Source organism: Anoplolepis gracilipes, chromosome 6 (assembly GCF_047496725.1).
Source record: "Anoplolepis gracilipes chromosome 6, ASM4749672v1, whole genome shotgun sequence".
Classification (NCBI taxonomy): domain Eukaryota; kingdom Metazoa; phylum Arthropoda; class Insecta; order Hymenoptera; family Formicidae; genus Anoplolepis; species Anoplolepis gracilipes.
This window is the reverse complement of record NC_132975.1, coordinates 10,245,720-10,262,368: the sequence shown is the minus strand read 5'-3', so window position 1 is coordinate 10,262,368 and position 16,649 is coordinate 10,245,720. Positions and strand designations below refer to the sequence as shown.

Here is a 16,649-nt window from a genome sequence, read left to right as displayed (position 1 = left end):
CTGACGCCGCGAGTCATCACTTCTGCAATTTCCACTTCGTCCTTCGTTTCTGTGAAATAATTAATAGTAGCGCAATTACGGATTACTGATAAATTACATTATACATTGCATCTAGTAAGGCAATATTGGAGAGAAAATTTAAATGATAAAAATGGTTAAGATTATCATCGTCTTTACGCTTATTTGTTTATTCATTATAATTGCCGATCTATTTACGGAATAAATAAATTGAAATTTTTCTTCCATCATTTAGCACGTTAATTTACTAATATTTGTACATTGTCTTGAGAATTGTTTACTGCAGCTCTTGTCTAATAAGGTTTCTTTTCTTCAGAATCTGTATCTACATATATATATATATATATATATATATATATATATATATATATATATATATATACTTTTCATCTCTGACTCTACTTGTTTTATGTTAGTCTTTCAATTGATTAAATAGGTATTCAAACGATAACTTTAAATACAAACGCTTAATCGTCTCCATGCGCAAAAACTAAAATAGACAACTGAAAAAAATCTTAAATAAACTTCACGTATAGCAATAGAAAGGTTAAAAGTTGTTCACACATTTCAAAAGAATGAGTTTCATTCTTCCGTAAATGGTGCTCGAACATTTCTCTCGAATAAAAGTTCACACAGAAGCGCAGCAGAAAATGCGGTACTCGCTTCGATGCTTACGTATTCAACGTAGCGTGATTGGATTCAAAACAGATGCAAGAAAGAGAACGAGATAACCACGGTAATAACTTTGCACTTTGCTATCACTGAATGAAAAGCGCGAAGCTTTCAGTTGCGAGAAATTTATAGCGCGCGATCTTGAGGTTCGCGCGAGAATTTCAGAGATCGTTTCCTCGGAGAAAAAAAGAAAGAAAAAGCAACAAAAGAGAAATGCACTCTTTTTTTTATAAATAAAGTCAAATGTCATTTTTTATGAGATTATTTTCAACAAACGTCACTAATTTACTAATTTCACTGATTCAATCTCTCTTTCCTATCGTATCCGGTTAAAGGTACAATCGCAAAATTGAATTCCTTATCAAAATAAAACATAAAGTAAGAATCAGTCCGTCGAAATGGAATTTAATGCCAATTTGACGTTTAATCGGTGCAATTCCATAATGTCGACATACTCAATATCACGAAATCACTATCGTCGTGTATTTATAAACGACGTATTAAAGTCAACCTGTCTCTTTTCTGGCCACGTCATTACATCGATCCTGTCTGCATAACTACATGGCAATGTTCTCGTCAAGATAAAAACCGGACTATGTCATGTGATTACCATATTATTTACATCAAGAGCTATTTCTGCACGATGAACTAATTTATCTCACGGATAAATTAATATTCAGGAGATGACCGACACAAACTTTAGTTGATAATATGTAATGTAACACGCTTAATAATGTAGTTTTATGTATATTAAAAAAATATATATTGTACATTTGAAATAAATTAATCTATTGTTTTGTATAATATATAATTATATAAATGTATTAATAACTAATCTCTGCAATTAAAAATAAAATCTCGCGAACATTCTAATTATAAATAGCCATTTATCTAAATTATCCAAATGTGGTAAATATATATATATATATATATATATATATATATATATATATATGTATGTACACACACGCGCGCGTGTGTGTGTGTGTGTGTTGTATATAGTATTTTTAAATTGTATGATATCAATCTCGAAAAGCAATAAGTATATATACGAAATTATGATAGATATTAAAAATATTTCATAAATCAGAAAAATTAAAGATATTTCATGAATCTTTTGCTCGTTCTTTATATTTATCGCAAAATAAACGTTCATAATGCGTCAACCGGATGTGCTCAAAGATGATTATACCGTGAACTGTAAAATTATGCCATTCTTGATAACATCACCAGTGACCTTCATCTTAGTTATTACAAACAGATATAATGCGGATCATGATAATGGCAGAGCTGAACCGTAGAAAGAGTTGCAAAGTTAAGGTAAAAAGATATGGAAAGAGAGTCATGAGATTATCGATAAAACACGATGTTTCAAATGATATTATATGTATATGTCGCGTTTATCTTAAAAGGCTACGTAACAATGTCTTTCTGTATTCGTGTCACAATTGTTTCATGTGAATTGTTGTCGATGTCAACAAAAAAGAAAAAAGTTTGTAAAATATTCTTGAAAACTTTTTATATATTAATATTTAATCGGGGAATTAATATCAGTATTTAACTATTTTTAATTATTATAAAACTATTTAATGAGAATGGGCTGACCTATTAAATTGAAAATATATTGTCTAACTAATCTCAATATTGTACGTAGATAACTGAAATTACTTTAATTCTCTCCCTAAGGGTAATTAATTAGTTTTTAAAAATTAGATAAATAAAATTATTTACTAATAATTAAATTATGTAAATAATAGTAATAATTAATAATTTTAATTTAATATTTAATTAAAATTTTCAATTAATTTTTATTAATTATAGTTCTAAGAATAATACGATAATATCTTTGGTAAAAGATACAAAATTATAAAATATTATTCTATGGAAGCGCTTGCACAATTTTCATTTTAATTAAAATTAGATATCAAATTAATATTTATGCAAATATATATTATTTGTATCTAGCGTATGTGAATAATTAATGAATTATTAATTAATATTAATGACGATTTTCTCTAAAACATATAACAATGCATTTATTTGGCAAAAATCTCAAAAGAATTAAAAATAATAGAGTAATTGAGAAATCCACACAAAGAAATCTCTTCAAAAAAAAATCAGGCGTTTTTTGAAAACAAAAAATACATGCTCTCGCTCATTTATTTATGCATCATTTGGCATTTGCACTTCAGGGTTCTTTCGGTGTCGTGAAGAAGGTCCATAATGAAGAAGACGGAGTGCATTACGCCATGAAAATAGTTAGCAAGAGGAAATTGATGAAGAAAACGGGAATATTTGGTAAAATACCGCCGCGTAGAGCGGGCGCCGATCCTTTGGCAAAAGTTTACAAGGAGATCGCAATTCTGAAAAAGCTCGATCATCCTAATGTCGTAAAACTGGTCGAAGTACTCGACCATCCTGACAAGGACAATCTCTACTTAGTCTTCGAACTAGTCCACAGGGGTGAAATCCTCGTTATACCCACCGAAAATCCTCTGACAGAGGAAACGGCTAGGCGTTATTTTCGCGACGTCGTCATGGGAGTGGAATATTGTGAGTCATTATGTTATTTATATCAATCAATTCTATGTAATGAATATTTTAATTAGGTTTCTACAGATCACTTTTTATTGTCGTAAACTGTTATTTATCAAATTATTAATCAAAATTGTGTTATAAATATTAAGCATAAAATACATATATTATATATCCACTGCACATTATAAAATTATTTTTCTAATATTTATGTTATAAAAAATTAAATAATCAGAGCTTGAGGTTTATTTAATTCACCAATCATTTCTAAATATATTCATAAAATTAAGAGATTCAAATTTTGTGTCTCTTAATTGGATCACATGTTAGAGAATGTGACCTTATTTGGCATGCATAATGCATCATGTTTATCACTTGTGCGTTAAACGACAATATGCAAATTGTCTCGACAGAAGGATTTATGTGATATATTTGGCGCCTGTTACGGATCACAGCGCTTATTGCGGATCAATGACGGAAGAGGCGTCACATACATTACGTAAACTCACAAAGTAATTATGTTAGTATATTTTACACAATATTGTAGTTTGTTCGCATCGTAATATCCAATCGTTGCAACTCGCGCAGTTTCCTGCTTTTATTTAATGAGAAAATTTTTTACAAACATATCAAACATTTTAAAATATGTAGCGAATGTATGTGTATATTACGCTTGATATTTAAGACAATTTTAATGATTAATAATTTGATAAACAATACAAGATTTTTTTAAATAACAATACTCTAATTGATCCGTAGAAAACTAATTAAAATTGTAAAAGAAATCAAGAATTTCAGAAATATCAAAATTTTAAAAATACAATGTTAACTTTAAAGATATATATCAAACTATATATTATAATAATATATTATAATAACTATAGATCCATCAATTTAACACATATAATATCTTATTTTGCAAAAAAATAAAAAACTGAAATATACATTAAGTAGGTAAATAAACATTTTTTTTAATTTCAACAATATCGAGATATGCAAATAATTGTAAATATCTTTTATAGAAAATTCGCATTTCCTATTATTAAATCCCAATAAAAATTATAACGTGCAATGATTTAAAAAAGTATTCTGTATAATATTTATTGTTATGTGTGCGTAGTGCATTACCAGAAGATAGTGCACCGTGACATAAAGCCAAGTAATTTACTGGTGGACAGAGACGACAGAATTAAAATTGCTGATTTAGGAGTCAGCACGGAATTAAGAGAACCTGGAGAATTATTATCAGGGAAAGCTGGGACACCGGCCTTCGCAGCACCAGAAATATCCATGGCTAACGCACAGTACTCAGGACCAGTAAGTATATTCATAATATTATTATTTTCATAACAAATATATATATATATATATAAAATCAATGTTTAGTATCTATAATCATAGAACAGAAACAAATCCATCCCCTCCCTTATGTCCTAAAAATAAATATATTTAATTGTGTATGTACAATAAATTCATAAATATTTATAGACTATTAGATCTATAAATTTCTGCTTTCATAAGTTATGTATATGTTCAGATATATCATAATAATTTAAAAACTGACGTTTCTCAATTCATGTCAGAAAAAGTACTACAATATTATTTGCAGAATTCTATATAATATTTTTTTTATAATTTTTTTCTTTTATTCATTCTATAAATTTTCAGTTAAATTAATACATACTGATTAAGTTAATCGCGGAGTTTAAGCAAAATAATTCTTAAAAAATAAATCTAAAAAATAAAATGCTTTTGCATTGTTTTACGCGATATTGTCTGTTCGCGATACGTGATATGCCCGCAAAATGCATTCATAATGTGCGGCGCATTATAATCACAGTGAAACAAGATCGAACAACAACACAACAACATTAACAAGCAACATGCGTACACACAACGCATATTCAGCGGTTGATCTCGCTCCGCGGGATTAAAAGTCGTAAATCGACCGACTATTACACGTCATTTCCACCCGCAAGCAGTGACCTCTCGAACCGCAGAGCTGACACGTGCGGATTGACCTACATGCATCGCGAGAGAGGCTCTCGATCAAGGACCCCTCGCGTAGTGTACACACGTTCGTGATTATAGCAGAAAAGACTTTTCGGACTTCCTCTCACGCGTCGATCGACCGATTAAACGCACTTCAATTAAAGCCCTTAAACGCTTATGCGTCGCGTCGTTTATTTCGAATAGTCTGCGAATGAATCGAATGCAATAGTATACGATGTGATGAATCAACAAAGAAGCGCGTAATGTGACTGATGGAACAGCGAGATAATTTGTTGCATGTCACAGCTACGTTAAATTCGCGTTAAAGATTATATGTATGCAAGTAAGCTCTCGGAAGAAAATTATGACATACTAAATTTGAATTTCATAAATTTCGTGTTTTTATAGACGAGAATCTTATAATTAGTCGCTGAAACAATAGAAAATTATAAGAGATATATTTAAAACACACATTTATATTTATATTAAATATTTACACGAAGGGACGTTTTCAAAATCCTATCACGCAATTCAATCACATTTTTCTTGTGACCAATTTCAAATAAATATTTCCTAATAAATGAAAATTTTATTGTGAAAATTTTATTAAAATTTTAATAAATCTTTTAATATCCGAGAAAAATTTTACAGTATTATTAATGCATATATTATGCAGAAATGCAAAATACGCAGATACAATACCTATTATTCGAGGAAACTCGAAATAATTGCTAAGCTTGAACTACAGACATAAAATGTTTTTATTCTATTTTATTCTGTCTTTTTTTTTGGTTTTTTTTTTTCAATCAACGTTTCGCAATGAGATACAATTTACACAAATACGCTTCTGTGAATCGTTGATTGCAACAAAAAATAATTGGCGTAACAATTGGATTTTAAATCACGATTTATATAAATAACATGTTGCACGATAAGCCATTGTCGAGTGAACATGATAAAAAGATGTGATATTAAGATCTCAATATTACAATCCATTAAGATCTCAAGATCACAAATTTGTTAATTTCATAATTAAAACATTTTATAACTTTTCTTACTTATATTGTTTATAAATGTTCATAAAATTTTTAAGTATAATATAATAAGAGAGAAAATTTTATCATTGATACTTGGTTAAAATGTATTACTGCAAATTATCTTTTTATCCTGCTACATCTATTTCACAGTGCATATGTGTACATGTGTTTGTATGTGTATTAACTGATATAACTTTAGTTTACAAGAACGTAGAATGTTTTATAATTAGTTCTTGCTTTACGTGCAGTGTGACGTATAGAATTTAGCCTACCATTATATTTTGCTATTTTTTTCTTCACTGTGCATTTTTAATTACTAAAAAAAGGTCATAGTTCAATTATATCTTAGACTATGCCTCTAGACTCTTACACACGCATGACAATTTGTTTGCAATCCTAATAATCAGCCTACTATGATCAAGATTTCCTCATTAATTTTTACCTTTTCACTTTTATTTTCTAATATCTCTGTTTTCTTTTCGTATATCTCTATGATTTTTAATCACAGAGATTTTTTTTCATATTTTTTTCCGTTATAATTTATTCACGAGAGCGTCGATATTTGCGCGCGTCTAAAAAGTAATATAACGTTCGTATTGATCAAAATATATGATCGTAAAAAAAAAACCATCGCATCAAAACTTTGTCGCAGAAAAAAACGATATAAATCTGATCTAATCGCGGACGTTAAATGAACACTTACCAGCTGCATTATTACTTCCGAGAGAGAAAGGAGAAAGAGAAGCATATAATTTAGTGCTTATTATATGCTTACAATAGCAATTACATATAATTCTGACTATATATATCTCCAAAGATTATTAATCCAGGCTATCATCACGCTATCGCATGACCTTATCAACGCACCACGGCCGATCGGTTGAATTTCCGCCGCGTCGTCGTCGGAGGAAAGGCGATATCTATAATAAGCGGTTCACGACCCGCGGATCTATACGCTCGATTAAGCTTAATCCAACCGCTGCAAAGTGCAGTAGAGAAATAAATGACCACCAACCTAACAAGTGAAAAATAGGAGCACGGGAAATCGCGAGTTCGCAGCAGTGGAAGTCAAATCGTCCGTAATCCCTAAATAAAAACACTAAAGTCACTTGAAATCCCAAAGATCGAACTCGATTCCAATATGAGAAAAATAGAAAAATTATAGTGTGTAAATCAGAATGTTATATTATAAAAATAAAAGTTTTGTTGAGCATTTGAACTTTATATTTTATGGACTCTAAATAAAAATATTGTCTCTTTTATATTTTTGGACACATCGATAATATACTTTTTATTGATGAGAAATATCAATTAACTTTATGCCACATAAAATACATTTAATTGAATCTGAACATTTATTGAAATGTTGTCTCTGTTGAATTCTACATCTTGCATTTTAATGAACAACTGACTTTTAACTTATTTTTTTTTTATTCCAATTTATTAAAGAGATGCTCGGAAGTAGTTGTAAATGCCAATTATTCCGAAAAATTTAACAGTAATCAATAAAAGTTTTTCTTTGACAAAAAAATATTCAATAAAATAATATTGAAAATAATAAAATTGTTACTTTTATCTTCGTTTTACATTTTGATATAAATAAATTTTTGATACATATTGCATATATATAATTCAATGTATTTATCTTTACTTTTATCTTCACTTTACATTTTAATATATAATTAAATTTTTTATATATACTTCTTACATATAATACAATATATTTATCTTTATCCATTCAAACATTAAACTAATAAATTTAGTGCTTGCAATATTTTTTTTCCAGATAGTTCTTCATGGTTTAACCTATTTTTTTAATATTGCCAATATTTTACATTTTTTTTCACGAATATACATATTTTTTATTTTTTATTTCCTCGATATTATTTTAGTTTCTATATAATAATTTTTTGCAATGTGTAGGTGGCTTTGCTTTTTCAGTCGTCAATTTTAGTAGTCTTTTTCGCTCGTATTTACAGTTGTCAATTTAAAATTTTTCTCTTTCTCTTGACAAGAAATATTCTCGATTCCCTTTTATTAGTGATCTATTTTCACAGCGAAAATGATATATTCGTGCTGTGAATATTTCAATTCTGAGTTTATTCCAATATGTGTTCGACGCCAAATATTTAATCTTCATCATAATTTAAATAAAATTTTTTATTTTTGAAATTTACTTTTAATTTATATTTATTTTCAAAAATTAAAATCATGAATTACACCTGAATTTACTATAAATAAATCAATTAAATAAAAGAAAAAATTAATTTTATCTAAGAAATGTAAGAACAAGAATTAATAGAAGTAATGAGAGTAAAGCACTCCATAAAAATTAAAGCACTAAATTAAAATAGTAAAAATAAAGTAAAAATTAAATGTTTAACGAAAAAACTTTAATAAAAACTTAACAAAGCGAAGCAAACTTCAAGAATATAGATAAATAAGAAAATATTATTATTTAATTAATCTACAATATGCATGCAAATTTTATTTTAACAACATCTTATATGAAACAAATGTATAAATTTAGGATTTTTGCATAGTGCAAAAATAAACTTTATTCATTTATTGTAACAAAAATATTATCTTAATTGTAAAAGTGCAAAGTAAAGAGTGTGTAAAAACACGTAATATTCACGAATCAACATACATTCATTTATCGTATAAATTATATTTTAACGTTATAGAAATTTCCTCATAAGTCAAACTTAATAGTTATAGTCTAATTTAGCGGTTAGCAAGTTTGTTTAATTAAGGGATATAAACGTGCGAGCGATGTACTACAAATTCCGAGCCTTCTCGAAGTAGTTTCATGCATGTTTTGCTCGAAACCTTCATATTTCTTTAATTCAGAAAATTAATTCAGAGCTGCTGTAACGCGTAAAAACATTTGGATTATTACAGAATAATAATAATACAACATACAATCTAAATGAGAAAAAAATAGTATAAAATTTAATATTTAAAGATCTGATACGCATACACCTATTTCTAGCCGACTAAGGATAATTTTTAAATGTCACAGAATATAAAGTTCATGGACGTGTTTATCTCTGCGGCTAGACTCCCATAAGCTTTTTATAGATAAGAAATATTTTCTTTGTGGATCTAATAAACATAGAAGCTTGACATTTACAGATTGTTTTACGGATGATATAATACACACAAAGAGAGATTTTTGTAAAATAAAATAGCTAATAATCTTTTATTTCAAAGACGGAATTCAGTCAAAATACAGGAAATTGTAAAAGAAAAATCAATTATTTTTTACATACTAAAAATTGACATACGCGTGGAAAAAAATTCAAAATATTATAAATCGTTTAAAAAGAACACATTTTTTGCATATTGCTAACATCATAAAAAGTATTTCAGTTTTTTTTTGATAAACGCGAAATAATAGAAAGATTTTACCGTGAATTTTACGCTAAGAATTTTATAATTTATCCTTCTCGTCTTATGCGGAAAACACGTGATGTCTTTGCGTCGTCATTGATAACGTTTCTCATAGACTCTAGACGCTATTAAATTAATCGTTCCTGTAATTAATGTGTTGACATCGCATTATTACGGAACTTTCGCCATCGGCGTTTCACACAACATGACTTCCGCAAATGAAGCATACTAACTATACTATGTTAAAATACATTGTATTCCATATTCTGGTCTGTGATAATTGCAATGCATTAAGCTGCACTTTGATTAACGGTTTCCAAATATCATTATTCACTAGTGGCATAACTATCTTTCAAAAGCATTTCTCATTTAAATATTATAGTTGTTGATGAGTTTCGATATTAGATAAACAAATTTTCTGCATATTTTTTTCCTGATAAATTACTTTTTTATAAAACTAGTCACAGAGAGAGAATTTATATAATTAATGTATATGCATATGTATATAAAAATAAATTATTAATTGATTTAATTAGCAAGTAAAATACTTAGAAAACACAAAATTAAAAATGACTAAAATTATTTTACTAATTATATTTAAAATTCTCGTGAAATCTAATAATGATAATAACTTTTTATTATAAATGTTATTATTCTTTGCAATAAATAAATTTTGAAACTGATTTAAAAACTCTGTCTAAATTTTCCATTTTCTTTTTGACAACTCTAGACAACTTAAAGAAATTTTAAGATCACGCAAAAAAAAAAAAAAAAAAAAAAAAAAAAAGAAAGTATTATTTTGTTACATTAAACTCCGTTGTACAAAATTCAGAGAGTAGACGATAGGAAAATACATACTATTATCGACATTTCATAGATGAACAGCTGTAATCATTTGGCTTAATTTATCCAATAATACCTCGATATTTCTCAGTACATTAACGCTATAATCAATCGCATTCGCGTATTAATCAATAACTAAATACTAAAACGATTACCTGTACATTTATACAACATTTTCGACATTCGATTATAATCGTGAATAATATCGCGCGTAAACGTTCTTTTTTCGTTCGATCTCGTCTAGTTGGATATCGAGAAATACATCTGAATATCGTATTCAACAAGAGAATTGAATAATACGTATGATCGTCTACAGATGCACATGTGCGACACGTCTCATGTCATCCGGCACGAAGTTCCAGGAACTAGCGGATCGACTACCGTAGTAAATGTACATGTGCATATAAAAAGAAAGAGAGGCAAGATGGCTATTTTCTTTACTTTGACGTATAGGAAACAAATCAAAAATATATATGAATATAAAAATATAAAATACATATAAGAACATATATAAAAATATATATATATAAATTACATGTAAAAATATATAATAATACACAACTTTCTTTCTCTTTCTTGAAACCAATATATATAGTCGATACATAGTAGCTTTTTATATCATATGGTACACAACAAGTGCACACATACACACACACACATATAGACACGTGCGCGCGAGTAAAAAATGTGATAACCTAACCTGCCTCAATCAATCTACCGATCCCTCGATGTTTTTCCATGTTCCCCCAGTGTTCCTCGGTGTTCCTCGATAGTCTTCAAGCTCATCAAACGAACGAACAACACGATATACGTAGAAAAAAAACGGTATCCTTCAAAGGCCGATTCGACGCGGAACAACGGATGTCGACTTCGATTACCGAAAAACGCTCTCATCACGATGTCGCAGATCGATTAACACAGCAAGCTTACGTACGATCGCCCGTTTATCACACTCGACATTCCCGATACTCGTTCGTACACGAAATTTGCTCGGGACAGATAAAGGACGGACGCGGGAGCGCGAGACGAACATGACTCATCCGCGCACCGACGACGCGTAAGTGAAGTAAACAGCGCTACGTGCGCGCCTAAATTCGATCACGTGATGGCCCAAGGTCGCGCAAAAATTCCTTACAGAAAGAGAGAGATAGAGAGAGATTGAGACGATTGAAAAATAATAACGCGAACATTGATATTACGATTATTATGATAGAACAATCTGTAAGAAAACAAGAAATTTATATTAAGCAGAGTGATAACTTTCAATTAATCTTTCTCAATTAGAATAAGGCGAATAGAAAGAGAAAATTTTTTGAAAGCATTTGCTTTTATTCTAACTACTACGCATGGTTAAATTTTGCTCAATAATTCTGTTAGTACTCGAAAATTCCGTTTGCAAACGAACTCTTGATCGACTTCAAAATATTTGATATCTGCATGCAAACATCTGGTACAGACAGAACGAGGAGTCGACGCCGATTACGTATATCAAGGGAAGACGTATACCGAAAATTTCACTCACATGATTTCGCGAATCAGTTAATATAGTTTCACCGAGATCACATATAATTGCACGTTATTAGATTCGGCACTCCCGACATTTATCCGTACACAAAATTGATTCGATTAAAGACGTGAGAACACGAGGCGAACCTGACTCGTCTGCGTACTCGACAACGACATACAACATGAAGTACATAAAAAATAACGTCACGAAATTTGGTCACGTGATATAACAGCCACATTCAGTTTGAAAATTTTTCACACAATAACACGATTATATTAATAAAAGTATTAATATATTACAATGTTCCTATTAAATAGAATAATCTGTAATAAAGCATTTTATTACCAATTATTTATTAACAATTTTTATATTTCATATATTGTGTATGTGCACGTGCATCATACGTTACAATATTCGAAAAATTTATAACTAAATATTAATAAATAATATGCTTAATAAATAATGCAAGAAATAACGTAATAATTCACGCGATTATAATTAAAATGTCTTTCGGTATTCATAATCCATTTCCATTGTTTCATGTTCCACCAAACTAAATGTTTGTAAAAAGAATCATCAGTATTTTAAAAGTAAAATGACAATCTCATATATTTTTCCCATTAAAAGTACATTTTAAACAAGCAAAAAACTTTATTTTTAATTTTGTCGAAGCGAAATGTTACGCTGTTATTAAAAAATTAATTCAATATTACAAAGAGAAAACCTGTTACATACATTATAATACGCGATAGCAAACAACAGCAATCTCATATATTTTTGCCATTATTAAAAGTACATTTTAGAAAAGCAGAAACCTCATGTTTTAATTTCAAAGTAAAATGTCATGCTGTTATTAAAAAATTAACTCAATATTACAAGAAGGAAACCTGTTATATTATAACGCGCGATGGCAAACAATAAATTAATATTACAACGTGATCTTTTCGAATAATCCGATCATACAATCCACCGTACAACCCACACACTGTACAAGCTTAAATTCGCGTGTTACATTGTACAAATGATATTATTATTTAATGACACCTAAATGTACTTACGACATTTTTGCATTTTGCTCTCATCAGTAAACTTTTGATCACGACTTACTAGCTTTTGGTGCTGCATTGGCATACAAATCATTTATTCAAACAATAATTAAATATTATAATAATAATTAGATAACAATATAGAATCAGAATATTACGCTTTGAAATTAAATTGACATTACATGCCGTCAATATAAATTTATTTATACTGTTCGACTGATCGAGCAGATTTTGTTATCAAATCAATTATGTATAATTTATTGTTAGATAAAGGGTATTAACATGTTATTTATCATTATTGAAATACTTATATATTAACGTTATTTTAGAATATTTTATAATTTAATGATATATCAGCAAACATTTTAAATTCAACATTTCTATAAGTAATACATGTATCAAATAATTTTTAAATTATAAAATAATGAATTGCTCTATTTGATAAATCTCACTTTATACAATTATTTAACGAATTGATAAATAAAAATTAATCACGAGTACTTTTTTATTCTAGCCCTGCGATGTATGGTCAATGGGAGTTACGTTATACGCACTTGTGGCTGGGCACCTACCCTGGAATGATTCCGATGGCAGAGCCATTCATGAAATCGTTCGTAATGAACCGCTCGTATTTCCTTCGAATCGCATGTCTTTGGATATGCGCGATCTAATTGGACGGATGCTGAATAAGATTCCGGAAAGCAGGATAACGATTTCGGAGATGAAGGAGCACTCGTGGCTGACTAATAGCGCAACCGAACCACTGCCGAGCGAGGCTGATAACTGTCGCGTACCTGTCACCGTCACCGAGGAAGAAGTAATAAGACTCGGCACCTTGCTTATGGTCAAGAATATGCTGAAACAGCATAGTTTCCAGGTGAGTGAAAGCTGTATATTTAATCCTAAAAATCGGCAAAATCAAGAAAACAAGTTTAACATTGCATTATAGCGAGAGAACTATGAAAAAAATATAGAATAATAAAAAATAATAAGATAAAAATAAATAGTAAAAAATATATACAAATATAGAATTTTTGAAAATACAACAGTGTTCACTTTCTGTCATAATCCTGCGACATTTTCAATTGGATTGATTAAACGCCCTCCAACACCAAATTAATAAATATATGTTTTTATCGAAATGGAAAATGCATTCTTCCTTTTCTTTTTGAAAAAGTCGTAATGCTACATGCTACGTTGCTAAATTACTCTGATAATACCATGACGCAATCATATTCTCTCGTGAGTGAATTCACTCAGGAGCAATTTGTTAATGAAATGTTTGTGATATCAGAAAGTAGGTTTCACTATATCATCGCTTTCGCATTACGTCGCAATAGTATATTCTAATGTGTATCTGCTTAATTTTACTATAACGATGCGTACCCGTGTAAATATTACATAACGACAGTTTCGACAGGTGCGTCAATAATGTCAGTAGATGTCAGTAGATGTATTTCACATTTAGATTTTACAAAATACAAATAAAATTATTTGATAATGACATTTCATCCACCGATCATATACAATATATCATGCTTTTTAGTAATAATGAAATAATTACTGAAAGCGTTAACAAATATCAAAGAGAGTGATCGTTAATAAGATTACATTAGTGCGTTGGTGAGCTTTATTTTACATACAATTTTATTTATACTATATCTAGATGTCAATAGTACTTACTTCAGTAATGCTTGACTATACTTTAACAACATTGATAGAAATATCTCATTATATGTATGTTGTAAATTACCACAGATTTTAGTAGTATTTTATTTGCCTTTGTAAAAAGAGAAGAGGAAGAGAGAAAGCATGGCTTTTGTTTCGGGAAACAATTAAATATAACAATTAAAATGACATCTAACATGCATCAATTATTCTTGTGACTTATAATTTATTTATATCAAAAGAAGATTTTATCATATTATTAACAAAAATTTATTATATTATATATTTCTAGTAAAAAATAATATATTTAAAATAGCATTGTAATATTCGTAGCACGATTTCATCATGATTATTTTATCATGATAAATTAAAACTAAGATGAAAACATGTTTTATTAAAAACTTGAAAATATATATTTAATAAAAATTTTCTAATTTTTAAGATTACGAAAATTCAGCCAATCACACATTCCATTTAGCAACAACATAGCGACACACACACACATACTAACCACATCTAATATTACACTTACCATAACATTTAATTTAGTGATCAAAACATACCAAGATTGTTTATAATAAACGTTCAGCTAAATAATTATAGAAATCTTATCACTAGTTTTTTTTAATTTATATATTTTATATATTTATTTAAATGTAAAAACTGAATCCATTTAGAAGAATTTATATTTATGATTTATTTTTATTTATTTTTTCCTCTTTTTATTATTTTAATTATAAAAAACACAATATTTTTTACGATATTTGATGCGTTTAAAATAAACATAGTTGAATGAAAATACATCGAGTTTTTGGATATTTAGCAGAATTTTAATTTAAAACAAAATTTTATTTCAATGAGTTTATTTGGATTATATATATCATGTATTATAGCTTAATTAATGAATAAAATAATAGTAACGTATAAAGAATTTATGATTATCGAAGATAAAAAAAATGATATAAAATTTGCTTTTATTAAATAAAAAAAATGTGGTTACTATACCTACTTTATATTCAGATAAGCATAATATATAATTTCTACGATAATAATATATATATATATATATATATATATACATATATATATATATTTTCGAATTTTTACTTTGTACACTCTTGAGAATGAGAATGAGATTAGGTAATCATAATTAGCATATTTTTGGATGATTTTAATCACGAAATCCTTTTATTACATTCAAGCTTGTAACATTCTCGATATCAAAATTTTTATTCTTTTTTTCTTCATTCATGTGCATTGAAATACTTATAGGAAATTGATCTTTGAGTCGAATTAACATTTTAATTATTTTTTAACTATGAAATCGTTTCGCGAATTTCGCGAAGAAAGGTCAACATTCAATATATTTCGCAATTATCAGAGTATAAAATCAAGAAAAATAAAACGCCAATTATTTTTGCTCCTCAGAATCCATTCTTGCCTAAGCGACGAACGGCGAACAACGGTACGCAATTATCGGTAAGCGGACAAGAAAGATGCGTATCAACTTCACCGCAACACAATGTGACAAGGGACGTGAAAACAGAACGTTTTCACGAGACCGGAAGAAGCAATTCCGCGCCGGATTCTTATGATTGGCACAGCGGCAGGTAAATTTTTTAGAAATATTTCATTTATAATTAACATATCCGATTTCTCAAAATTTTCTCATGCTTTATATATACAATGAAATATAATAATTCTATTTAGCAAAATTTCATTCACACTCAATATTTGTCGATATTGATAATACAAATATTCGAAAAGAGTTAAGTTTTACTATTTGAATGTAGAAATATATATAAATGTTCTTTGCATCCCAAATGTATCATTCAAATCAAATTTATAAATCGTATTAATGCTTTTCTTCATAGATTTTTAAATTATTTAATACTTTACTTAAGAAATTACATGTTTGTTCAAACTGTGACTAAA

At 28.5% G+C, this 16,649-nt stretch overlaps 2 protein-coding genes across 5 annotated transcripts in view; one reads left to right on the top strand and one right to left on the bottom strand.

Moving 5' to 3' along the window:
* The window catches only part of Impe3 (Ecdysone-inducible gene E3), a 71,834-nt gene extending 60,037 nt beyond the window's left edge, over positions 1 to 11,797 (bottom strand). For all 4 annotated transcript variants that reach the window (XM_072893613.1, XM_072893611.1, XM_072893612.1 and 1 more), the window contains exon 1: positions 11,194 to 11,797. The gene's annotated coding sequence lies outside the window, so the exon portion shown is untranslated. The remainder of the gene's footprint in view (positions 1 to 11,193) is intronic.
* Positions 1 to 16,649, top strand: part of LOC140666436 (calcium/calmodulin-dependent protein kinase kinase 2) — a 71,487-nt gene that overhangs the window by 48,341 nt on the left and 6,497 nt on the right. The window contains exons 6-9 of the mRNA XM_072893595.1: positions 2,883 to 3,243; positions 4,346 to 4,542; positions 13,561 to 13,923; positions 16,143 to 16,324. Of these exons, the coding sequence (XP_072749696.1) occupies positions 2,883 to 3,243; positions 4,346 to 4,542; positions 13,561 to 13,923; positions 16,143 to 16,324 (1,103 nt within the window). The remainder of the gene's footprint in view (positions 1 to 2,882; positions 3,244 to 4,345; positions 4,543 to 13,560; positions 13,924 to 16,142; positions 16,325 to 16,649) is intronic.